The following is a 25,344-nucleotide window of genomic DNA, read 5'->3' as shown; positions in this document are numbered from 1 at the left end:
ACGAAATACCTATTGGTATTTTTATTCCCACTCGCGCTCACAATCACACAGTTTAAAACAGCCTTTCAACGGGCTTCCGGAACGAGGCTCCGTACACCTCTTTCACGGAATTTCGCTCTGGGACTCTGTCGTCCCTCACGGATTTTTGTGCAGTTGCAACATGGAATCAACAATCAAAACATGACATTAAGTCAAGTTCCATCATTAAATTTGTAATTGATTACGTTTCAAATACAATCCTAAACAGGTGGGTTTTTAGTCGGGATTTAAAGGAAGTCAGTGTTTCAGCTGTTTTACAGTTTTCTGGAAGTTTGCTCCAAATTTGTGGTGCATAGATGCTGAATGCTGCTTCTCCTCTTTTGGTTCTGGGGATGCAAACCAGAATCGGAAGACCTGAGAGGTCTGGAAGGTTGATACAAGAACAGCAGATCTTTAATGTACAATAACAGTGGAAATATTCTTTAAAAATGAGTAAAAACAGAGCAGGTAATTGTGCAAACGCCAGCATGTATGTGAATACTTGTTTTGTTGAACTGCCTATTTTTTTTTTTTTTTTTTTTTTAACTTTTGACACAAGTGTTGAATTTATGGAGCAACCTTTTCTGCACGTTTTGGTCTGCACATAACAAGCTGAAAAATTCAGTCATGTCAAGCCAGAGAAAAAAACATCCTAATGGCAGCTCAACACCTCAGTGAAATCCTCCAGGTAAAAAACTGTCTTTAGCAGAAGCAAGACGTGAGTTCATTGAAGACTGGAGATGTGTATTCAAAGCCGATGTATCATCAGAAACAAAAGGGACAGCCTTGCATGTTTAGAATGACGACTTGCTAGCAGAGTTGATGCTGTGTTGGATGCAGCACATTTTCACTCTCCTGCAGAAAGTCTGGTTGGGACAAAATGAAGAAAAGGGATTTCAGCATAGTAATGTAAGCCATATTGGACTGGCATGTTAATCAGCAATTCAGTAATTCTTAAATTATCTAAACAGGACGGAGGATGGCGCATCCTGTTCAAGACATGTCCATTTTATGGTAATTATATTCACTTAGCTTCCAGCATCATATCTTCCTGATCATGTTTTCTCTTTTATCCAGCCACAGAGATGCAGACAGTGATTCAGTCAACACCATGGTGGTTCATGAAGATGAGGGTGAGGTGGGAGAGGGAGAGCAAGCTGGAGGATATGGGGATCAGACAATGCTGGTTCAGAGAGTGAGTCACCTCTACATGCAATGGTGTTTAAAATTCATCTTTGTGTTTCTTTTTCACCAGTGCAAAACCGATGATATTTAGAAACTGTAAAAAAAATTACTGGATTTGTTTTGCTGTCATTTCTTTCTAAACAGGCATTTTAAACTTTTGTCAAACTCCTCCATATCGCCCTAAGCTCCCCTCTGGCCAAGCACTGTTACGTTGTCAGCTGAAGCATTGTTGAGATATCTGTGGAGACAACCATGACAGGAGACATCTTCCAGAGGACTCCTAATGAGATGAATACTATGAAGTGCATTTGTATTCATGTCTGTCTGGTGTTATTTGCACCAAGTTGCATTGATAATTGGAAAGTAAGGAGTTCTATTGTTAAGTGCAATGGCCTTGCTCTACAGGTTTTATATGATTTAGGTTTAGGGATTTGTGTTGATTTGGTTTTATGTTTTGCAATATTATCTCTGAAATACTCAATGACAGCACATTTTCAGCTTACAAGAAGAGTTCACAATGTTTTCTTTTTTAACATCCTGGTGTTTGAAAGAGCTCATGAGTGCTTGCACTCAGTCAGGGCTCCCAGGCGTTTTAAAATAGAAACAGGCCCGCAGCATTTGTTACCATAGTTAAGACTTGGTCTCATCTGTCTGAAGCACACAGTTCCAGTTAAATTCCCTGTAGCTTCTTCTCAAAACTTGCCGTGTAGATTGTGTATAATGGTTGTTATGGACACTTTTGGAGCATAGGAAGTCACTCTTTGCTTCCAGGGTTATTCTTTTCCACCCTTACATCTCGCTCACTGTTTGTAATGGCAAGATGCATGAGTCCTCGCCCAGCCTAGTGGCTTTCATGTACAGTAGTTCATGTCAAATGTATAACTACAAGAAATAGAAAATCATTGATTACTAGTTTATGATTCCTGAAATTTAACCCATTTAAAAAAACTTGCCTTCAAAGCCGGAGAGTATTTGCTCTGTTTGATTTTCTATGTAAAAATAGAAATTTTCCCGTTCAGCCATTTATTGTGAAAATGAAAAACTTTGCTCATAGGTTTGGTTCATGTAATTTTGGGTTACATCACATACAGTTTGTTTCCAACATGAAGTTCATGTAACTTCTTATCTGGTAAGCATTTTAGATTTAGTGTATTTCAAAATTTTCTTTTACCTTCTTAAAGAAAATTTACATTTTGTGCTCAAGTTTTTCTAATTGAAAGGAAATTTGACTTCTGAAAACGTGGCTAGTCAAACCCTTTTTCAAATCATAGATGATAATTTTAGGGAATACTTCATAGGTTTGTCAAGTGATAAAGGCACACATGTTTCTGATTCTTACTTTTGGTAGAATATATAGGCTTTAGGTGCGACAGACTGGCGACCTGTCCATAGTTTTCACCCGCCTCTTGCCCGGAACGTTAGCTGGAGATAGGCACCAGCAGCCCTCCCGACCTGTCAAAGGGACAAGGGTGTTAGAAAATGGATGGATATAGGGATTAGGTCTCTAAGTGGTTAGTTTATTTCCAGCTGAACATGTCATACTTGGTTGCAGCACATTAGTCCAGATTCAAATCTGTGGCGTCATCATTACATAACGAATTGTGTGTTTGTTTTACCTGGAAGACCCCAGAGAAGAGGAGCCATAACGGATACACTAACTTGCCAGATGTGGTGCAGCCCTCCCACTCTCCCACCGATTCAGCCTCTCACTCCTCCCCAGGGAAGGACTCTGTTTATGATGCAAGTTTCACTGATTCTAAGTATATCAGTCCTCAATCCGTGGGTTATTTTTATGTCTGCTATGTATGCCATCATGTCAGGCATGAAATATTCATCAAACGTTGTTCAATACATGACTATTAGTTGTCTTTGTAAAGTGATATAGGTAGTAAAATTACATATATACTGTGTGTATAAAATATTCAAAATTTAATTTCTGTTGCCTTAATGTGGAAATAACGACAACATTTTCAATCCAGTATCAATCCAGGGGTTTGGTGAAGGCATCTGGCAAGTCGTCCTTCACCACCTTTGTGGATCTTGGCATGTATCAGTCACCAGGTGGTACCGGGGACAATATGTCCATCAGCGGTGAGTCACAAGCTTTTTAAACGTCCCAGAGTATCTGCTCAGTGTAAATATTGACCAATTAACATTGCAGCCACACTGGTTTGTTAATTTTTTGTCAAACCTGACTTTTTCAAAACATTTATAAATTGTAAAATTAGTTTTAGCATATGTTTAGTCTGTATACATTTGATCTGTCATATTTGCAAAAGTATTCAACCCTAATCTGTTGTGCAACAAAAATATTCTGAGGGGAATCACATATACAGTTCTGCTGGTTTGGTTTTATGCAAATGTCATTTGAAAAAAATTATATATTGAAAATGATCATTAGTGAAAACAATCCACGTTTTTGCTCTCTAGGCTCCAGATTTGAGCAGCTGAAGATGGAAGTGAGGAAGGGATCCATGGTGAATGTCAATCCTACCAACACGCGCCCTCCTAATGACACACCTGAGATCCGCAAGTACAAGAAAAGGTTCAACTCTGAGATCCTATGTGCTGCACTTTGGGGTGAGGATGAAAATCACACTGTTCTGTTACAAAAACAGCTAAATATCAGATTAAAGAAAATACAAAAAGGAAAATGCATTTAATTAAATTATAAGCATAGTTAAACACAAAAGCCTGCTCCTATAGAGTTTTTGTTTCAGAGGTGACCAATTTACAGTTTGTTTTTGCAGTAAAGAAGAAAAGTAAATAGAAAAACATGAATTCTACTGTGTTATTTTTAGTTGTGGCTACAAGAACGATAGTATTACAATGTTTTTCACATCCAGTCTTAGTTATTTATGTGTCCATGTGTTTGTCTGTAGGTGTGAACCTGTTGGTGGGCACAGAGAACGGCTTAAAGCTGCTGGACCGCAGTGGTCAAGGAAAAGTTTACCCACTCATCAACTCCCGTAGGTTCCAGCAAATGGATGTTCTGGAGGGCCTCAACTTGCTCATCACAATATCAGGTACACTAACTTTAGCTGGCATTCTTTTGGGGTTTTAATAATTAACTTTGAGAGCAAAACACTCATAGTTTTCAATTAGAATAGGAAAATGCTAATAAAATGGTGCATAATCCTAGTTTTCTCTGGTTTGATGTTGCTCTTCAAAAGAAAAAACTATTTTTTTAAATATCACTTGAAAATTATGTGTTATTGCAAGATTAATATTTGTACACCAACTATAAAGTCTTAAAAAAATGCAAACATTAAAAAAACCCTTAAATAAATAAGCAATGCTAAGCCTGGTGGGGGCACAAGTAAAGTCTGGTGGCCCGCCAGGCTTATTATACACTGATTGAAACCCTGATGTAAATTTGTTTCTTGAGCTTATCACAACATTTGACATCTTTTTGATCAAGATCTCCTTGTTGTTTAAGGCAAGAAGAACAAGGTTCGCGTGTATTACCTGGCATGGCTGAGGAATAAGATCCTTCACAACGACCCGGAGGTGGAAAAGAAGCAAGGCTGGACCACTGTGGGAGAAATGGAGGGCTGTGTACACTACAAAGTGGGTAAGTTTCATCCATGTCAGCCATCTTTTCTCCTTCTGAGAAATGATGGTTGACTATTGGTGGCAACAAGTGGTTAACCTGGTGAAATGAAGGCTAACTAAAATAAATAAGAGTGAGTTATTAATTATTGACAAAGGGCCTTACTGTTGTTCTGTCTAGTGAAATACGAGAGGATAAAGTTTCTGGTGATTGCTTTGAAGAATGCGGTGGAGGTTTATGCGTGGGCGCCCAAACCTTATCACAAATTCATGGCCTTCAAGGTAGAGCTCTCCTTTCCCATCACATTACATTCTGAGGTCAATCTAGCTAATTATTTTCCTAAAAAAATTCCCACATGCCCTTTGGCCTTTTAAACCAGTCTTTTGCAGACTTGCCACACAGGCCTGTACTGGTTGACTTGACTGTAGAAGAGGGCCAGAGGTTGAAGGTCATCTACGGTTCTTGTGCTGGGTTCCACGCCATCGATGTAGACTCTGGAAATAACTATGACATTTACATCCCTGTTCATGTGAGTTGTAAAGCTTTCAGTCTGCAGTATTTTGGTAGAAGTGAAATCTTTGGGGAAGCATTGACGTTGCTCCTTCATTGCAAGCAGATCCAAAGCCAAGTGACTCCACACGCAATTGTGTTCCTGCCCAACTCTGACGGCATGGAGATGCTGCTTTGCTACGAGGACGAAGGTGTTTACGTCAACACCTACGGACGGATCATTAAAGATGTCGTCCTGCAGTGGGGCGAGATGCCCACATCCGTTGGTACGACTCAAACCCAGCGAACTTTAAAACTGTGTGGTTATGTAAGGTGGAGTTGCACTGGTCATTGCTAATGTTTCTGTGGTTTGCAGCTCATATCTGCTCCAACCAGATTATGGGATGGGGTGAAAAGGCCATCGAGATCCGCTCTGTGGAGACCGGTCACTTGGATGGGGTCTTCATGCACAAGAGAGCTCAGAGACTGAAGTTCCTTTGTGAAAGAAATGATAAGGTAAGACAGCAATGCTTAACGAAAAGAAATGAAGCAAATAAATACCAAAACCTAGATTAAAATAATCTTTTCTGAACTTGAAATAAAAAATTCTTTAAAATAGTTGTCAAGTTTCATATGTAGGTGGTATTAGATTTATATCTGTAAATATAATAGAATAGAATTACTTTATTCATCCCAGCAGGGAAATTATTTCACAGTTACAGCAGCATAGAGACAAGACACACAACAACCACCACTGAGTAGCAATTGTAGACAAAATAAAAATAAAAATAAAATATAACATGCTGTCAATATAAAAAGCAACTTAGAGCAGTCCTTGCAAAGATTCAAAAAATGCAGATACAGTATGTATATGTAAATATATGTACAGCAAGTGTGCCACAGTGCAGTTGTACACTGTGGCACATCAATTTCCAAAATTTTTCAGTTTCTCATTTTGACTTAGGTGTCTTTTTTTTGGATTAAAACATATTAATTTATTAAAATTATCTGTGTGATTGTATGTTTTGAATCTTTGTTCTGTTAAAAGGAGAACATTCACATCTAGTCTCTGTCCTTTTTTCCTCTAAAAATGTTTCTTCCTGTAGAAACCAGGAAGTTTCAGAATGGTTTGTCCAGTCACAAATGTAGTTTTACTTTTCCACACTGAATGTTTTTGCTTACTGGCCAAAATGTTGCGTTTTGGTATAATTTGAGAACAGCATCTCGTGTTGTACTCTTGCTGTGTTCCCTCTCTGGCTTGTGGAAAATTGCAAAATTGACTTTGCATGGCTTTGTTTTAATAATGACTTAGTTTTTCCCACTCTTCCAAAACGGCCGATCTTCTAGGAATCCCAAGGCTAGCTGTTTTTTTTTGTCAATGCCCTCTTGCTAGGATTGTTAGTCAAGGTTTACAGCCATGTCTTACTATGTTTGCAGTTGTCATACTTTTTGTTTTCAAATAATTTCAGACTTTCAAAGCTTGAAATATACAAAATACTAAAACACCAATTTAGTTTTTATCAATCAATCAATCAAATTTTATTTGTATAGCACATTTCAGCAGCAAGGCATTTCAAAGTGCTTTTAGTTGTAGTGACAGTGCAACGAACTTCAAGTGGTAAAAGTTGCAAAATATTGACTTTCTATAAGTTTTGTTTCTAACTCATTAAGACTTGTGTTAAAAAGGGAAGTGACCTTTTTTTCAGAATAATGGTGTATATGCTAATAATTGCTATAACACTTGCATGCCCTTTGTGTCTGTGCTGCTCCCCAGGTGTTTTTTGCTTCCGTGCGTTCAGGAGGCAGCAGCCAGGTGTACTTCATGACCCTGAACAGAAACTGCATCATGAACTGGTGAAGCGGCAGCTGCTTTGGTCAGTGCGTAGAACCCAGCAGAGCCGACATTCTTGCTAACGCATGCACACAATTTACAAACACTACTCTCTTTTACCCTGAAGCTCCTACATACTTGCGTGCTCCCACCGCAAACGCAAAGACATCCAGAACTCACACAGAAAAACAGAAAACAAACAAACAAAAAAAAACACCACAGAACCAAACTCTACATTCATTCCAGCCTAAACTGCTTAAGGTACAGCTCACCCCCTGCTGGCAGTCTGCCGGGAATCATCATGAAAAATCGCAGATGAGATTCAAATGTCAATATCCGCAATTAATTTAGACTCTGTATATATAACCTAGCTTGATTCTGTTCTGTTTGTGAAGCTGTCTTCTTTAGTTTGATCTATTTAGTTTCTACTTGTGACGTACGTTAACATTCCTATATTTGACGAAGGCATTATTTTTCAAGTACTGTGTTCAAAATCAATAGTATATCGCCTGAGACTTGGACCAGAATCCGTTTCAAACTTGAAATGCTGAAGAGTCCATGTGCTGTGGTGCACAGACCTTATTTGTTCAGAAGTTTGCCGTTTTGAAATGAAGTTGTTCCATATCAAGGTTAACCACAAACATTTGATGTATTACAAAAAGATGAGCAAAACCTAGGTGAAGCGGCTTGTTTAAATACTTCAGTTATTTGTAAACCCTGTTTGTTTGTTTTTTTGCTGTCACAGCAATCAGGCCTTGAATCGTTTAAATGTACATTAAATTTCAGTTCATTATTAATAAATGATAAATCTAGTTCAAAGTCTTTTTTTATAAGGTAAATAGAGTCAGAACAGAACAACTTCCTGCTTTAGTTTCTTCTTGGGTTTGTGTAAAAACCAACTCCATTCAACTTGTATCCATCTTTCATAGGTTTACAAAGTACGCAAATTTACTATTTGTATGTAGTGGTTCTGTAATAGTTCTAGGCTACTGATTTTCTTAATTTCTACTGTACTTCTAATGCCATATTATTGCAATATATTCTACTGTTGTGGAGTCTTTTTAAGAGGGGAGTTTGTATGTGAGGCAGCATGATGAGAGCTTCAGGAGGAGGATGGGTGTGGAGGGACAATCGCTGATCAACTCTGCTGTATCATATTTTAGTCCTTAAATTGTTTTTTTGTTTTTTTTGCGTGACTATGTGTGTGAGGAGTGTTTGCGCAGGAGAACAGCTCTTTGTGGTCTTCAGCCAGCAGAAAAATTTATCTTCAGGGAGACGCTGCAGTTCGGCAGAGTACTCCAGCTTTTTGGGCACTTTGAAGAGCATGAGTGGAACAACTCATGAAACATAATATATTTTATAGATTTACATTCTGCCAAAGTTCACAGTGCATGTTGGGATAACTGGGTGAGTCGAGGCCAAAGAAAGCAGAAACTAAATGGAAGCTGTGAATAGAGGCGAAAACAACTCACAGATCACTGACCAAGGCTTTCCTCCTGTAATGTATAAATAGTTGGTTTATATATATATATATATAATATACAGTGTTGATCGAAGGTTTAGACACACAGATAACCTCAACTGACCTTTTTTTTGTCAATGTATAATCAAGGTTTCCCCCAGAAAACTTGCTAAGCCCAGTGGTTGGGTGCTAGTGCAGTCATTCATCCAGCGGCCCGTCGTGTTTTTGAGTTAAAAAATGTTTAAAGTTGACTAAAAATGTGAAAATATCACCTGATAATTTGTGTTATTGGAAGATTTTAAGATTAATATTTGAACACCAACTATAAAGTCTTAAAACATGCAAACATTTTAAAAAGACTTCAGTAAATAAGCAATGCTTAGCCTGGTGGGGGCACCACAAGTAAGGCCTGGTGGCCTGCCAGGCTTTTAATACACTGGGGGAAACCCTGATAACGATAACATGAAGTACAACAACGCAGCCACATGTATTTTTTCTGTATACACCAACCATCTTGTGAGTGAATATTTGACTACTCTTCTTTTCAGAATTGGTAGTTAATTTAAACTGATTGGATTCCCAACAAAGAACTGAATTTTAATCATTTAAACCTAAATTTTAATGTAAGTTGAGTCCAGGACATCCCAGAAGGTCCAATCAACAATTGTTTAATCGTCCAACTTCATCTCCATTTAGCTGGTTAATCCAAGTGATTGAGCTTTTATGGTTCCTGCAGTCTCAAACTTCTAAACCACTTTAGTTTCATCTGAGCGCTTGAGTCAGATGGTTTCAAACTGAAGAGAGATCCCGAATGCACATTAAAATCAAAACGTTCAGCTTAAGTCTACTATTTCTAAAGAAGAGTGTGTAAAAATATTCAACCAGATTTCTGTCTGATCAGAAACCAAACTAATTGAGGAAATGATGACGGAACCTTTGATTAGTGATCAGTGGGAAACTCTGCTAAAGCTTGCCCTTCAGGATAAGATGTACCGTCATAAAGCTATAAAGATCGCAGGACATGTTTGAGTCAAAGTTAAAATTCTTATTCTATAGATAGATAGATGGTTTATTGTACAGGAATAAAATTTAAATGGGCATGGAGAACACTTTTCCTTCAGTTTACAAACCCTTACAGATGTATATCTAACACATACTTCAACAGTTTGTATAGTACTGTATGAAACGTTTTTTTATTTCCCCTTGTTGAATATCTTTTATGTGCCATGGCCTACACTGCAGATTTACAATACACACAGAGCTTTGGCACTCGTTTTCCTTTTTTTAGTTTCAATCAGTCTGCCATCGTGTTTACAGATTAAGTAGTGCCTTGCAGTAGAGAAAGTTAGAAGCCTAAGGAATAATTTTTTTTAGCCCCGTCCCTTGTCTCTTACTAGAAACTCCAAAAAGACATTTAGGACTACCACTCAGTGCCGGTTAAGTGCACTTAAATAAAATAGGATGAAATCTAGAATATCCCCCAAGTTGAACGTGAGATGCATTTTCTTTGGCACCAAAATCAACTCCAAATGATTCATAGCGCGTCCAATCAGAAATAACAAATGGGTTATTATGCATTCATTGAGCTTAATGTAATGTGTAGTGGATCAGCTTACAGAGGGAACCAGCACAGAGAAAAGCCATGTGTATGAAACCAGTTTGGAGAAAACCCTCAAGTGAATATGTATGTGTGTGTGTGTGTGAGAGAAGTGTCCTCAAAACGATGTTGGTAATTTAGGTTCATGTTACACAGATCAAATAATTCCTTATCCTTCAGTGATGTTGATTGTGTAACCTTGTAGTCGGGAGAGTAGCTTGTTATATTCTCAGAAGCCTATTTTATAAAGTTTGTAAATTAGTATTATTCAGAAATAAAGGTGAATGTACATCTATAAAACAGGTTTGTTTTTGTACAAAAGTGTAACACACTATTCTAAGCACAATGTATTTTAGGATGGGTCAAGTTAGCATAACAGAGACGGAGTCCTATACCCCACATTCTCTGTCGTCGGGTTTGTCAGCATGAAATCAGATAAAATGGCTGTTTAAAAATGAAACGGTTGTCGGCCGTTGCATTGTCCAGACAGACGTCCAACAGCTTTCACAGCGACGTCCATGTTGGTTGACGAGCCGCGCGGGGCTGACGGACCGTTAATATTCTCAGGTGATCGTCATAAAGGAAGTGCAGAATTTATCAATCAATTTATCAGAATGGCGATTTTAGCCTCTTATCAAGGGAACAGCGACCAGAGAGTCTGAAGTACATTTAAACAATTTGTCAGAATACCAGAGGTTTATGTTTGTTTTATCAAAATCAGTTTGTGAAACTGGAGAAATAAAGGATGTCAGCGATGGTTAAAACTGAGGACTGTAGTGTGAAAACATGGTAGGCACATCTAAAACTAAATAGGATCCAAAGCTAAGCCAGTTCGGCACCGTAGTTCTTAACTTTAAGAAGTAAGTTTTCATTGAAAGGACAACAATTATGCCAAAATTAGAGACTGCGCGTTTAGTTAGGATGTGTAAAATTTGCGGGAGATCTGAGGCAAAACGCATCATATTTTAAAATCAAACTTCAGAATTTAATTGACTCATTTTTGAAAACATTCAAGATTTGTTACTGAGGCTTATAAAAGTAAGCCTCGCTGTTAAAGAAGACATTAAAAGCATTAAGACTACACATTAAATTTAAGGCTAACATGATACTACTTTATAGCCAGAGTTGCACCAATCAGTTTTCTCCTGGCTAGTATAGATTAGCATTTTTTATGCCTATTTTGATCAATTCTCCATGTACATTTCTTTATTAAAAGGGATATAAAATGCAGTGAAAGTTTTTTGATAGAAGTCGTGGTTCTGAATCACTAAATGAAGGAATTCAAAGCATTTGAATTCATTACACATTGCGTTTTTTTACTAAATAGATCAAAGTACATGCTGGTAATTTAATTTTAGCTTTCATGCATTTAAGAAATGCTTAAATATCTTTTCGGATTTGTTCTTCTGATTACCCAGCAGAGACTATCAAGGAAAACTAACCAGTTCCAACCTTTGGCATGTTGGTTTGTGTATCTCTAATTACAATAAAGCATCCTTTTAAAAATACTAAGCCCTAAACGGTTTTAAAATAAAAAAGCACCTTAACATGTGAAAGTTCTGTTCAAGTTTGCACTAAGCACCAATTGAAACCTAAACAGATACACTTTGAAGAAGGTCGGCGTTACTTTAGGGTTTATCAGTTAGATCAGCTGAAGGCATCGTCTGAAACTGATAGAAGAACCGTGGCGAGACGGTGACGCTTCTGTTAAATAAGCAATATCTGAACCAATCAAAACCCTGGCTGTCCACGTCAGTGTGGCTCGCAGGTGGTGATTCTTCAGTGGCCTTTGGCAGAATAAATGTAGGCTGGGTTGTTTGTTACAAAACCATTTTCTTCTTACGTCTATAAGTGCTCGAAACGACAGCTCCTTCTCTGTCAGCTTAATACAATCACCTGGGAAACTAAAGACAATGAAATGTCAGAAACTGCCTTAATGGCAACGATAAATAGAAAACCTAGTAATAATCTATTATGGCACTTCTGTTGTTTTTGGTGTGGCGTGTGTGAATGGTATTGGCAAATCATAATCACCAGGATGTTTAGACAGAGCTATAATATCCATTTTTCTTTTCCAATAACTTGATTTTTTACATTTTTGCAACGTTTTAATGTGCCCACATCTGTGTTACTTGTGAGAGGTTAACTTCAGATTGTATTTCATAAACCTATAAACTTTAAACTTTCAAAAGATTGTGCTGAATGAATTTATGTCTTAATACAGGTTGTTTGAAAAATAAAATCTTGATCTCACTTTGGTTTGTTGGTGCTGTTTTTTCTGTTGATGGTTACATCTGCAATGAAAGGAAAACGGGATGAAGACAAAAGACTACTTTTTTTGTTTTTGTTTCATGTTATATTTTTACTCTGAGGAAGCAGTCTCAGAAGTCATGGATTACTAATTAGAAGTTGCTAGAAAGATTTGAAGCAGAAATGACAATAAAATGAAATGCTTCAGATACAATCATTTTAAAAAGATTGTAAAAGGGACAAAATCATCCATGATTTTATTTCTGGACAGTGAAAAATCTGGAAAAGATGGATTATGGGAACAGTTTTGTCCGTTTGTCTAAATGTTGCCCCTCATCTGTTCCATATATCAACTAATTTCCTTTTTTGCCATTTTTATTCCTGCTTTATTTTCTTTCTTCTTTGCTTCCTCTCTTCCATGTTTTCCTTCTTCCTGCCTTCCATCTTTGTGCCATTTCATTTTTTTGACATTTCTTCTCAACTTCTTTGTCTCTCTTTGGTCCTTCCTCCATGTTTTTCCTCCTGTCTTTTCTTCCACTCCTGGTGGAACACGTTTGTTTATTTTTTTCTCCCATTTCTACATTTAAAGCTGACCACAAAGATTATCCTCAACCACACACAGGATGATCACACCTCCAAAAGCGTTTCCTCCAAATGAATATCTAGGGAATGACTGTAGAACTGCCTGATATAAATTCTAGCAACTTCTAATGAAGATGAATATTCAGGATAAATATTCATTCTTTTTTATTATTACATGGACTGAGTAGGAACCCCATACAAAGATTGCCGATCGTGGGATGGCTTGTAACTTTATTTTGAATCTGTTCCAAAGTGGACTGCAGCACCCCCTTGTGGCTAAAGACAATAACAGTCCAGAAATTTTTTTCTGGGTTTATTTTATCCAAGAATAAATTCTTAGCATTCAACACAGTAATTGCAGTATCCCATCTGCAGCTTTAGAAAAGAAACCACAAAAGCCATCAGGAGAGGCTATTATTTATTAGTATTATGTACAATTATTCCATGGTAATTTCCAAATAATCAATGACAAAGTCAAAGTTTGAAAACTGGCTTCTGACACTAGATGTGTTTCTGTATGTTGTAATTTGTCCCTCTTTTCTCCAAGATCATTTGGAATTACCTGATAATTATCTAATTTTCAGTGTATCTGAGGCACACAGGGAAAACATGAATAAAACAAGTTTAAAAAAAAAAAAAAAGGCAAGAAAAGGGAGCAAAAGTGAACTTAAAAACTAGCGTGTGAGATGTACATAGCTATAAAATGTGACCACATGACCTGAACAGCATGTCAGTGAAGCGTTTATGCACTTATGGGACTCTTCCTTCACGCCGGCGTCACTGAAGACGTATGATGCAGAAATGGTACAGAAAGGAACATGAAGCGCGTGTTGAGTTTCATTGTAAACAAAGGCAGAATCATCCGGTGGGCTCTTCTCCCGCTCCTCTTCTGGAGGAGCGGTGTCTCTCAGGAGAACTGTGTGAATTAGGAGTGTTAGATGTGTTTAAAAGGCTTCAGGTAACAGTGAATCTTAAGTTTTTTTGTGTGTGTTTTTGTCATTCAAGCAACTGAAGTTGTATTCAGCTGTATTTGGTCACATTTGATATAAACGAGTTTTGTGTGCTGCTGTGCATTTTAGTCAGTAGTGTGTGATGTAGGCATGTGTTCATTTCTTGTATTCAAAGCCTTGTGGAACCGGGGGCTGTGTGGATAAACTCGGACCTACGTTGTTCATAATATGTACAGTAAAATGTTGCAGTTTGGCTGTTAAATCTTAAATACAGCATCGGTGGGAGGAGGAGGGTTAGGGGTGGGGTGCGCGTGTGTGTGTGCAGGGATGCTGGGCGTGCGTGTGGTTCCTGCTGACGTGCGTGGCTCAGTTCCATATCTTAAGGAAGCTGTCCCAGGATCCGGTGCACGCCGCCATGCCGTCATCTGTCACACCCAGACAGCTCACGCGATTGTCATGGCCAGCCAGGACTCCTGTAGGGAGTCACATTTTTTTTTTAAAAAAGACGCTTGTTAAGATTTTTTATTTATTTTTAGTTGTGTAGTAACTACAGAATTAATAACCGGCAAAACATGCGGATAACGGAACCATTTCAGCAAGTTTAAGTGCAATAAAATTGAAAATGTAATTAACTTTTTGACAGTAGTGTAATATTTTATCAACATACTATGAAACAAATCATTTGTAAATCTGTCTTACTGACCTCCACCAGCTACTAACTGCACATCACAGTGATTTCCTCCATAAATTAAATTAAGCAATTACATAACCTGGCAAATAAAACTATAAATTTAAGTTTTATCACACAACTAATTAATTGTCTCTTGGCTCTCGTATAATATAAAAGTGTAATTATATTTTTGTGTCATTTAAGAATAAGATGAGAACTATGCCACCTCTTGCCCCTGTTTGCACAATTGTAGTCCTATTTAAGTAATTTAACATTTTCAAAGCTTTTAATGTTACACAAAAAGCTGTTCGCTTGATACATTACTTGCATATCGTTGCAAGTAATGCAATGTAATGCATCACTTGCATTACATTGCATCTACCCTAAAAACAGTCATTTTTATGTTAAAAATGACTGTTTTATGTTATTATATGTATGATTTTAAACATTGTTTCCAGATGTTTCCACACAAATATTCCTGAGACTTAATGATAAATGGAAACTGTGACGTAGTTTAAGGTTTTGCAGGTACATGTCACTAAAGCTGCCTCGTTTAATCTGCAGTAATAGCAGCTTTGTGTAAATTTATATTACAGTCATGACACAAATAAAACTTTTACTGTGGCTGCAAAATGTCTTATTGAAAAAAAATTGACAAAAATCAAATGTTTAGTTTGAATGTTTGCTCTTATTTTTAAGGAATAATTGTTTTTAAAATCACAACAACTCAGAACTGTGTGCGTTATATAATCTGTCGCCATCTTGCAGAACTAAGACCTTTGCAGGTGTGCAACTTCTTCATGTTGAATGCATCATGCACCCTGTTTCCGTCCACGAGGCTGAATTTTTCACAATAAACTAACTTTTTATAACAAATCTTTCAGAAAAACCAGCCGACGTTTAAGCTGCTACATCAACATTGCGCTGTATCGCACTAACAGCTAATCTGATTTGGGGCCCACCTGCTCTGTCTCCCTTCATGGCGTCCCAAATGTTGCAGTTGAAGTCGTCGTAGCCGGCCAGCAGCAGACGGCCGGAGCGAGAGAAAGCCACGGAGGTGATTCCACAGATGATGTTGTCGTGGCAGTAGATGCTGAGCTCCTGATCTGCACGCAGGTCAAACAGCCTGCAGGTGGCGTCATCGGAGCCTGTGGCGAAGGCGCTTCCGTTGGGGAAGAACTGGGAAAAGAAGTGATGGCTAAGAAGCAAACTCTTGCAAAAGCAGCAATAAATAAGCTCCCATATTTGCCAGGAGCTTTTATAGGAATCTGTTATGTCTGTGTCTCACTTAATCTGATCTGATCGTTTTTAAAAAAATGTCTCTGCTGTTCGTCTCCTGAAAGCACAGATGCTCAAATACATCACTTTCATTTTTCTTCCACTTCAGATTATTTTCTCCTATGTGTTGATCTAATACACAGAATCTTAATAAAAGAAAGATTGCAGATGTACCACGACAAAATGTGAAGAGCTTTCAAGAGCGTTCATCACGAGTATCTTCACTGTGATCTGATCTCACTGCGTTTCCTGAACTGTGTCAAACTATAGATCCATACAGGCAGAGAAGGAACAAGAGAACCGGAAGCCGTGTCGTTTTACGTTTGGCTGGCGCACTCACACAACTGGCGTTGATATCCGACTCATGCCCCGTAAAGGTCTGTCGGCACATGCTGTCCCTGATGTCCCACAGTTTAGCCGAAGCGTCGCAGGCTCCTGAGACGAAGGTGCGGAGGTCGGGCGACAGGGACAGACTCATGACGTCACCAGTGTGGCCCGAGAATACCGTGGTCTGCTGACTCGTCTCGATGTCCCACAGCGCGCTGGGGACAAAGAGCAAAAGAGTCTGTCAACAGCGGTTCAGCTTCGGAGGACATGTTTGCACTGCAGGTTCATGGCTTTGACTCGTCAGACTCACCAGGTGGTGTCTCCTGAACTTGTGATGATTTGATTGTCATCAATAAAACGGCAACATGAAAGGTAACCTGGGGTTACGGAGAGAAGAGGGCGTCATCTTTACAGTTCTTTCATTTGAGTCACTAATGCCCTCTTGGAGTAACTGCGGTAGGCCTGCCACTTCTTTTGATGGCTCAATGTTCCAGATTAAACCCAGAATATTCACAGCAAATTGGCAAATTTAGAGGTAAAATTTCCATTTAATCAAGAACTTTGTTTCTGATGAGAAATGAGACAAAAGAAATATCTCAAGAAAAATTAATTTCCTCCCTCCCCAGATTCCCTATCAGAGTGAAATCGAGATCTTGACCGGACCTCGTTAAAGCAGTATCGCTTCCAGCCAAAAGAATCATGTTGGTTAAATATCACTTTAAACATTCTTCTGGCAGGGTAATGAATCAGTTTGGGCTTACTATAGAGGTAAATTTCACCTGTGTGTCCAGGTAGCTCTCTGCTGACCCTCACGTTGCCTTCACGTGTTTTTAAGCAGTAGATGGAGCAGATGTTGTCCAGGCCTCCGCACGCCACGTAGTTCCCAGAGGGGGCGTACGCACAGGTCATTACCCAGGAGGAGCGCAGAGGGATGGCGTGTATCTAAGAAGGAAGACGCATCATGTGACGAAATGCAAACTCTCAACATCGCAGAAAGGAATCAGTATGAAGGAGTCACGATGTGTGCAGCCAGATTTATAAACAGCCTTGCAAAAATATTTATACCCCTTGAACCTTTTTTTTTTTATATCCTCAAAGCAGCAAAAAACCGAAACATAAATTGATATTTATGTAATAGACTAGCACAAAGCAGTAATTGCGTTTTTCAAAAATGTTAGACATATAAAAATCTTGGAAGTGTGGTTCATTCAGCCCCTTTTAATCTGATACCACTCAATGAAATCTAGTGAGTCACCTATTAGTAAATGAAGTTTTCAACAATCTGGTCTTGTTTAAACTTAGCAACCAGCCAACGAGTAAAACAAGGGGCTCTGGTTGGATGAGACCAAAATTAAACTTTGTGACCTCCATTCAAATCGCTGTAGGAAAACTAATAATGCACATCACTTTGACTCAATTCCTATGGTTAAACACGGTTGAGGTATTTTTTTTTTTTTTTAAAGAAAGAAGCTTTCAAAACCATGTAACTAAGTATATATAATTATATTTTTAGAAAATTTGAAAAAGTGCAAGGGATATGAAAACTTCTGCAAACTGTGTAAGCTTAAAAACACTTTTTCTCATTTTGTACAATAGTCTCTTTTCCTTTTTGCGAAATATTCACCCTACCAAGTTTCCCCTGTCAAAAAGGTCAGAGGTCAATGGAATAGTGAAAAAGTATGAGAAACGAGCAAAATGTGTCGCAAAACCAATATTTCTTTATGCAAATGTGTCGGACACTGTACGGGAGAGAAAAGCATAAAACTCACAAGGTAACAAGACATTTAAGTTTCCACTTATACGAAACAACCCGTAAATCTTTTCCAAGGCCCAAATGTCATCCAGTGCTGCGGTTAGAGGGGAAAATGCATAAAAATCCTCTAACAGCAGGAAATCTCCACTGAAGCAACTGTAAATGTTACATTAGATCATTTGCAATTGTTGTCTGGAAGCTGGGCTGAGTCACTCAACTCAACTTCTCGTCCAGACGGGTTATGACCTCATGAGAGCAGAATTTTTACTGACTTTACCTTGTTAGTGGTGTAGCTGTCCCACACAATCAGTTTCCCGTCCTGAGAGGCACTAACCAGAAGCCTGCAGAAGCAACAGAAAGCAAAGGTTTGGAAACACAAATCTAGATAAATCCCAGGTACAACCCAGTCTACATGTTGGATCACAACTACCCCAATATTTACTGATGACGACATCCGACCTGCCGTTGTTAAAACCTCCGTGTTTTAATTACCCGTCTTTCTCCCTTGCGCAGTGCACATATTCGGGTTTTGCCAATTTTTCATCGCAGTTAAATACTTCAGATTATCAAACCAATTTTTTATAAATGACCTGAATAATTGCAAAAAGCAGTTTTTTTCTTTTTAAAATGTTTTTACCCTATCCCAAAACATAACTGCCTCTGTTGTTAAATCATAAATCAACTGCGATGACTATCATAATTTAGCCATATCTGATTACTGCGAGATCCGGACAATCCAAAATAAGCGCAACCGTAAGCCAGCCTTGCAGCATAACACACAATTTTAGGTGATTAGGTGCAAATTTACATCTCAAAAAAAAAGACTCAAAAATGAGAGTTTTGATATTTCCCGGGTCCAGACTACAGTGACTCAGAGACGTGCTGTTCAAAAACATCTAGTGTGGCTGAAGTGAAGCAATTTTGCAAAGAAAAGAACAACATGCAGAACATGGACAGTATCGGGGTCAAAACTTAGGAGTCCCACTTTGAGTCTGTGGCCCAGTGCATGGCGTAGATCTTGGCCAGGTGTCCACGAAGGGTGCGTCTTGTCCGCATCTGGATCCGGCCAACAGGATCTAAACTAGCAGCCATCTAAATGAGAACACAAGATTTTCATGAGCTTTATTTTGCAGAGTGTTCGGTTTAATTATGTTTGCTCATAAACTCATTACAATATCACATGTTAATAGTTTGTTTGGCAGTGACTGTGGGATCAGTGGGTATAGTTTTCTTGCAGTCTGAACATTGTAGGTTCGTTTCCTCTCGCCACATGTTGAAGGCACTTAGCTCAAGTTGCCTGCGGCTCTGAGTGGCCGGCATGACAAGAAAAGCGGCATATAAATTCAGTCCAGTTACCATTTAGTTGGCCGGTTTTCAGTGCCATTTACCTGGGTGAGTGTTGAATCGCCACAAGCTTTCCTGGCATCCTAATGCGCAGCACACCATCACAGGAGAGGACAAGACAGGATGTCGCATTTTAAGAAAGATAGATTTTTTATCTTAAAGTTGAAGTTCATTGCTTTCAAATCATAACTTACCCTTATCTGGTTCCTCAGCTGCTCGGCCTCCTGACGAAGCTGCTCCAGCTCGCTCATTTTGGATGTTTTCCAAGCTTTGACCTGTTGGTTAGAGAACCATTGTAATTTTATAAAACATTGCCTTAAATACGATCAAGTGTGTTTCAGGGTAGTGGCAGCAGATGACCGTTTGCCTATGTCCACTGAGCTTCCTGTCTGGTGACAGCTGAGGTTGGTTCAAAGCCAGCCTTCCCTTTTCCACCCAGAAGAGGAGATAAGCAGATATACTCTGACCGTACATATGATTAAATCCCATCTGGGATATGCATAGTTCAATATTCTCATAATCCGGTAATCCAGTGGTCATCTTAATCAAATATCAAACAATTAGATTTTAAAATAAACTTTACTTAAAGCACTTTTTGCACCCAACTTGTGGATATAAATACTTAAATCGAAGCACACACTTTAATCTCTTTGGTTTACTGAAGCCACTGTGAGGAAATCACTTATAATCTGTTTATGACGGCAAAACCATGTCTGATTTAACAGGGGAGAATAATCTGTAATGACTAAGCTACTACTCAGCTGCCAGTTTCATTACCAGGCAACAGATAAATGGTGAACGTTCCCCTTGAAGCACACAGGTCAGTCAGACCTCATGATAATGCTGAGTACCGTCTCCCGCCATAGGAGAGACCCTCCATCAACATACAGTAAATGCCACTTCATCTTTTCAACAACGGTTGCGCTTTTAAACTGGCTAACATTGTCCCTGTCAGAGCCAGCCCAAGGCAAACGCAAACTTATTTGCTGCTTAGGTCCTCCAGGCCAGCAGGGGGCGCTCAGAACGTTTAGCTTCTCACAGAAACGATGTACCTTGAAACTTCCTACTTGTAGCTGCATTTACTACGAATGGATTTAGCTTTAAGTTCACTTTAAATATGTAAAGTAATTGAAAATATTGTAACTTGACAAGGTACAAACTTTGCTCACTGGTAAAAGTTTAAAGTAACTGTGAATAAATTTGTTTATGCATGCTTTCAACCCAAACTAATTAAACCGGCCTCACATTCTCAACTCTTCTGAGTCTGCATTGAAACCCTTCAGAGGTGTGACTTTAGATCCAAATATCAGCTTTATTGGATAAGGAGAGAAGACGAGTTCAGTGTTTTAGGGAAAAGTAAGAATATGACGGTTTTTTAAAATAAATATCATGCAACCTTGGTGTAAGCCTATTAGTAGTTTGTACACAGATGTTAAAAAGTGGCAAAAGCTTCTTCTGGATGAGAATTTTTCATTTTGTCAAAGAAAAATAGGAAAATTCCTGTCGTCCTTGAAAGTGTCAAACATAGACACTTGGTATCAAGCATGAGGCGACTACTTGATGCTTAGCTGGGTAAATTTGACTTAAACGGAGAAGCATTGTGCCGTTTAGATACCATGGGATCTCGTGGCCCATTTAGAATGTACCACATGAGTATATTTTAGAAATAACATTGTTTACTGTGCTTACTTCCTGCTATTTATTTAATAAATACTGTTACATGAATGTTTCGATGGTCAAGAAAGATCGGTGATGTGTTTGATTTAAGTAAACATGAAGCTCGGTTCATAAAATTCAATCAAGTTTGGACTATTTAAAATTGATGTTGTTGTTGCTATGGTTACTGAGGGGCGATGAGCTTCACTCAGAGGCTGCTTATTCATTTTAGCAAAGAGCTCAATAAGTAACTGTTTAGGATCAGTTAATTGGCTGAGCTCAATTCAACCTAAAATGTATTTCATGGTACATTCCTGTATCGTCAGCTGCTGGTAAAACCAGAACAATAAAATGTGACAGGCCATTATTTTTATTTTACTGTATTAATTGGGGTTTTAGAAAAGCTTTGTCAAGTTGTCTGAGACTCCACCCAACAGACTGAATATCTTATTGGCAAGTAGAATGTGTATTTAGGACAGTAAAAAAAAAAAGGTACTAAAATATTGCATCCTAAGACATGCATGTACAGGCCTGTCAGCATAAATCAATTAATTGGATGATAAATTAAAGGCAGTGCAATAATTTCCATTTGTATGATATATTGTTTTTCTCTTTTCTCTCTTTTTCCGCCAAAAACTGGATAATAAAAGTCTTCAGTCTGGTGCTTTGGTCTCAACTAGCCCTTTTTTGGTGGACATTTTTCAGGCTTCATAATTCATCTTATTTGTTGTTTTGTTTATTCATTTTGGATATTTAAAACGTCTTCAATTTCCAGTGCCAAATGTTCATTAGAATTGAAAGTTTATTGATCTTTAAGAACGCATTCTTGCACTGTTATTCCATTACCATTAGGTTTTTTGACAATTGTCTGAAAACAACATTTCTGTTTATCGCAAAAACTCCTGGGACGATTTATCAGTTATCATGACAGGCTTAGTCATGCATTACTTTCCAGTTATTATGGTAAAGTATTCCGTGTGGAGAGTTTTTCTCAGGCCTTTTTTGTCACAGTTATTTTTTTATTTATTGTTTGCTTTTATGCTCCAACAATTAACCCTAACTAGTCTTACAAATTACATCCACAAATTGCTAAATATTGTTTGTGATCTTTTGCACAGCTGCTAACCCAAAGAGAACTTGGACCGGATTTCTGCTGCACATGCACCAACCAGTCATAACTTTTTAAGACACTTAGAACGTGGTCAGGCATGCAGATCTGTAAAGTGGCTTAGGGGATCTGCTGTTGTACTCTGGAAATGCTTTTATTTGGAAAAATAAAACTCCATTTACTCCATTTGGGTCAGCAGTATCAACATCAGTCTAAGACTCAACAAGACTCCACATTCTGAACTCCTTTCCGGTTCTTTCAGGACATTATTTTCAGCCATCCAAGTTCTCTTCCAGCTCATGACCGTGCTTATGATCACAAACAGTACAAAATTTTAAGATTTATCAATGCGGCTTGTATTTAAGGTTAGGTTTAAGTCAAGTCAAGTTTATTTATATAGCACTTTAAAACAGTACCACTGACCAAAGTGCTGTACAGTCACAGTTTAGGCATTGAAGCAAAAGATTTATGAAGTGGGAAAGACAGAGTGGGGTGCCTGAGTGTCACGATGCTTACACCTGAATACTGCTCAAATGAACACTTTTCATGACTATTATTAGTATTATTATTAGTCTATTGACTAATAGTACTATTATTAGTCAATAGACTAATAGACTATTAGACTATGTCAATAGACTATTATTAGTCTATTGACATTTATTGATGTCAATAGAAAATATTAATGCCCAGATGTGACCCGATGGGCTTAAGATACTCAGGTCTGGTCCAACTGGGCCCCAAATATAACATTCTTTAGAGCTCCGGCACCATCTTCCTCCAGCTCTGCTCCACGCTTTACATACATGCAACCACCCAGAATACGAGAGAGCCCCGCACTGCAAGGAAGAGCATTTAGCTATAGTAGACTACATTTCCCTGGAGGGGCCTGCGACCAGATGGATCACACAGCACTAATGGAAGCCAATGGAAGGTGCATCATAGGTCTCAGTCTCCTGGCACAGCTGCTCGTTTAGCCAATGAAGAGAAGAAAGACTTGGGGAGGAGGTGGAAGTGGAGGAGGAACACATCAGAGATCAGGCCTGGCTGACTCCAGCCAGATGCTCTGTGTGCGTGTTAGCTGCTTGTGAGCGTCAACCGGCTGACGGTTCACGGTGGAGCTGCACTGCAGATTCCTCCTGCGCCGATGCATTGCTGAGCAGCACAGAGGAGGCTTTACCTCCCTCGGCTGTCTCGCCCGTGAGACCATGCCGCACACCCAACACAGGATGACAGGGATTCAGAGATCTTGAGGGGACCCCACCCCTCTGGATGCACTGATCTGATGCTGGGCTAGCAGGGTGGTCACATCTGCAGCTGGAGAGCAGAGCAGATCATTTTGACTGCTGCTTGTCTGATGGACCAGATGTAAATGTCTAAGGATGTGTATGCAGCAGCATGCAGATGCAGGCCAGAAATAAAAAAAAAAAATCTACTGGAAAGAAACAGCCGCTCTTCATGGGGGATGTATCTGGATGCATCAGCACCGCATCTCTCTCTCTCTCTTTCTCTATGCAACCTCTCTATGCCTTTTATATCTATCTGAAAACGTCAAACACGAGTCTACCTGCAATCATTTGGCCGTAGCCCATATGTGATCAAAAATAATCTGCCCAGCCATCTTAACGCAGACCAGGCTGCTGACCCACGGCGTTCAATAAAGGGTGGCTACCTGTTAATTCTCCCGATGGGCTTCAAAAAACACTCAAACCGTCGTCTCCGAAATGCCGTGAAGGGTTGAAATACGTGTCTTTTTCACGCATTAAAGATGCAGTCCGGGGACGATCCTTCTTTAAAAAGTTCCGTGTAATCGCGATCAGTGAACAGGAAAACGCAGGAGGGCTCCACACATTTCCATTTCTCTTTTGGTGGAGCTCCAGGAAAAAAAAACCCCAAAAACCTAGATATAGGAAAGGATCAAATCTGCTGCTGCTTTTTTCCCCCCCCTTTTTCTTTCTTTCTTCTTTTCCCCCTTTCTGCTGACGGCGTCGCACCTTTTCACGTACGGAAGGTTAGGAAAAACATTTTTGTCTAATGTAAGGGGGGAGGAAAAATCAAAAGAACTGGCCCCAGTTTTTCCTTCCTCTGGCCCGCATCAAGGATCGTCCATTAACCGCTGCTCTGCCCGTTTTACTCCGTGTCTTCGTGACGTTATCCCCGTTTCCTTCCTCCCTCTGGTTGCCTCCTCCCTCCCTCTTCCGACACTCTTGCAGGACAGCTGCTCAGACCCGAAGCACCGACGCAAAATCTGCAAACCGCTACCTATGAACAATAAGATGAAAATCCTTGCAGCAGTACATCAATACGTCTTGTAAAGCCGTTTCATGTAGTATTTTTCCTTACAGGAGAAACGAGCAGATCCCTGATATCAATAAGCCTTCCTGACACAAAGACTTGAAGAGAAAGAGAGAGAGAGAGAGAGAGAAAAGGGACAATCCACACTATGCATTTTACACATTTAATGTAAATAAAATTTGCACACATTTTAATGTAAAAACAAAAATGTGACTCATGAAAGCTTAGCTGTTCGTGTACTCATTTGGATATAACCCTTGAAAAAATATTTGCAACATAATTAAATAATAATGACTTTAATAGCTACAATGAAAATTATACATAGTTTCCTAATTCTGACTTGAATTTTGATTTAGCCTCACTCTCGGGTCAACGTTTTGCAGCAACTACAGCTTTTGTCCTTTGCGGGGTTGACTTCTACCAGCTTCATCTGAATTACTGCTGTCCGTGTTTTTCCCCAAAACATCCCAAGTTTAGCCATTCAGTCAGACTGACTGGAGTGACTCTGTGCAGGTCAGTTTTCAAATCTTTCCATGGATTTAGATCTTGACTTTGACTAGATTTAAATCATTCTCACTCATATGTTTGGAGATATTGTCCTGCTGCTGCTGATGCTGCCACCACCATGTTGTGCTGTGGGGATGGTGTGTTGGTTTCCTACCACAAAAGATGTTGTGGACATTGTGCTCACATTATATGCCTGCCATGCGTTTTTGGTTCCATGTTTCCAGCTACATGCTTTGAAAGCACACAAAAGAGCCAAGAACTTTCTGGACTGAACTGCCTGACATAATTGATCTGTAAGAGATGATTCATAGTTTCCCAACTCCCTTGGAATGGGTGAGGATTATTTATGAGACTGTCACGTACTTTTGTGTTGGATGGTGAAGAAGGTAAAAGCACTAAGCGCAAAGTTAGAGAACTGGAGCATCTTAATTTTGCCATTAGATGATATCTATCTGCAAACTGTTTATTTTGTAGACATGCCAGATTCTTGCA

General features: G+C 39.0%; 2 protein-coding genes across 6 annotated transcripts in view; one reads left to right on the top strand and one right to left on the bottom strand.

The window, feature by feature from the left end:
- Positions 1–8,651, top strand: part of mink1 (misshapen like kinase 1) — a 34,035-nt gene extending 25,384 nt beyond the window's left edge. For 3 of the 5 annotated variants that reach the window (XM_023341979.1, XM_023341981.1, XM_023341980.1), the window contains 10 exons: positions 1,096–1,213; positions 2,827–2,943; positions 3,183–3,294; positions 3,634–3,783; positions 4,086–4,229; positions 4,643–4,777; positions 4,937–5,037; positions 5,136–5,532; positions 5,622–5,761; positions 7,020–8,651. In XM_023341979.1, the coding sequence (XP_023197747.1) occupies positions 1,096–1,213; positions 2,827–2,943; positions 3,183–3,294; positions 3,634–3,783; positions 4,086–4,229; positions 4,643–4,777; positions 4,937–5,037; positions 5,136–5,532; positions 5,622–5,761; positions 7,020–7,103 (1,498 nt within the window). In that variant the 3' untranslated portion in view covers positions 7,104–8,651. The remainder of the gene's footprint in view (positions 1–1,095; positions 1,214–2,826; positions 2,944–3,182; positions 3,295–3,633; positions 3,784–4,085; positions 4,230–4,642; positions 4,778–4,936; positions 5,038–5,135; positions 5,533–5,621; positions 5,762–7,019) is intronic. The other 2 variants (XM_023341982.1, XM_014470213.2) reach the window with 1 other exon arrangement.
- Positions 8,652–13,368: 4,717 nt separating this feature from the next.
- Positions 13,369–24,427, bottom strand: LOC102225716 (guanine nucleotide-binding protein G(I)/G(S)/G(T) subunit beta-2). The gene is made up of 10 exons (XM_005802891.2): positions 23,723–24,427; positions 19,484–19,564; positions 19,334–19,372; positions 18,931–19,037; positions 18,223–18,286; positions 16,972–17,134; positions 16,503–16,569; positions 16,206–16,407; positions 15,550–15,766; positions 13,369–14,390 (listed from the first exon to the last, which is right to left on the bottom strand). The coding sequence occupies exons 2-10, from the start codon at positions 19,538–19,540 to the stop codon at positions 14,284–14,286; spliced, it is 1,023 nt and encodes a 340-aa protein (XP_005802948.1). The 5' UTR covers positions 19,541–19,564; positions 23,723–24,427; the 3' UTR covers positions 13,369–14,283.
- Between the last annotated feature and the right edge of the window lie 917 nt (positions 24,428–25,344).

This window comes from Xiphophorus maculatus, chromosome 11, assembly GCF_002775205.1.
Source record: "Xiphophorus maculatus strain JP 163 A chromosome 11, X_maculatus-5.0-male, whole genome shotgun sequence".
Classification (NCBI taxonomy): Eukaryota; Metazoa; Chordata; class Actinopteri; order Cyprinodontiformes; family Poeciliidae; genus Xiphophorus; species Xiphophorus maculatus.
The sequence above is the reverse complement of the archived record's forward strand: the minus strand, read 5'-3'. Positions and strand labels throughout refer to the sequence as shown.

Excerpts from the sequence above, each read along its gene's own strand:
- LOC102225716 (XM_005802891.2), bottom strand. The coding sequence starts at position 19,540 with ATGAGCGAGCTGGAGCAGCTTCGTCAGGAGGCCGAGCAGCTGAGGAAC. Across the intron at positions 19,038-19,333 it reads GCGATTCAACACTCACCCAG|ATGGCTGCTAGTTTAGATCC; the intron begins GTAAATGGCACT and ends GTTCTCATTTAG. Across the intron at positions 16,570-16,971 it reads AGAGCTACCTGGACACACAG|GTTACCTTTCATGTTGCCGT; the intron begins GTGAAATTTACC and ends CCGTAACCCCAG.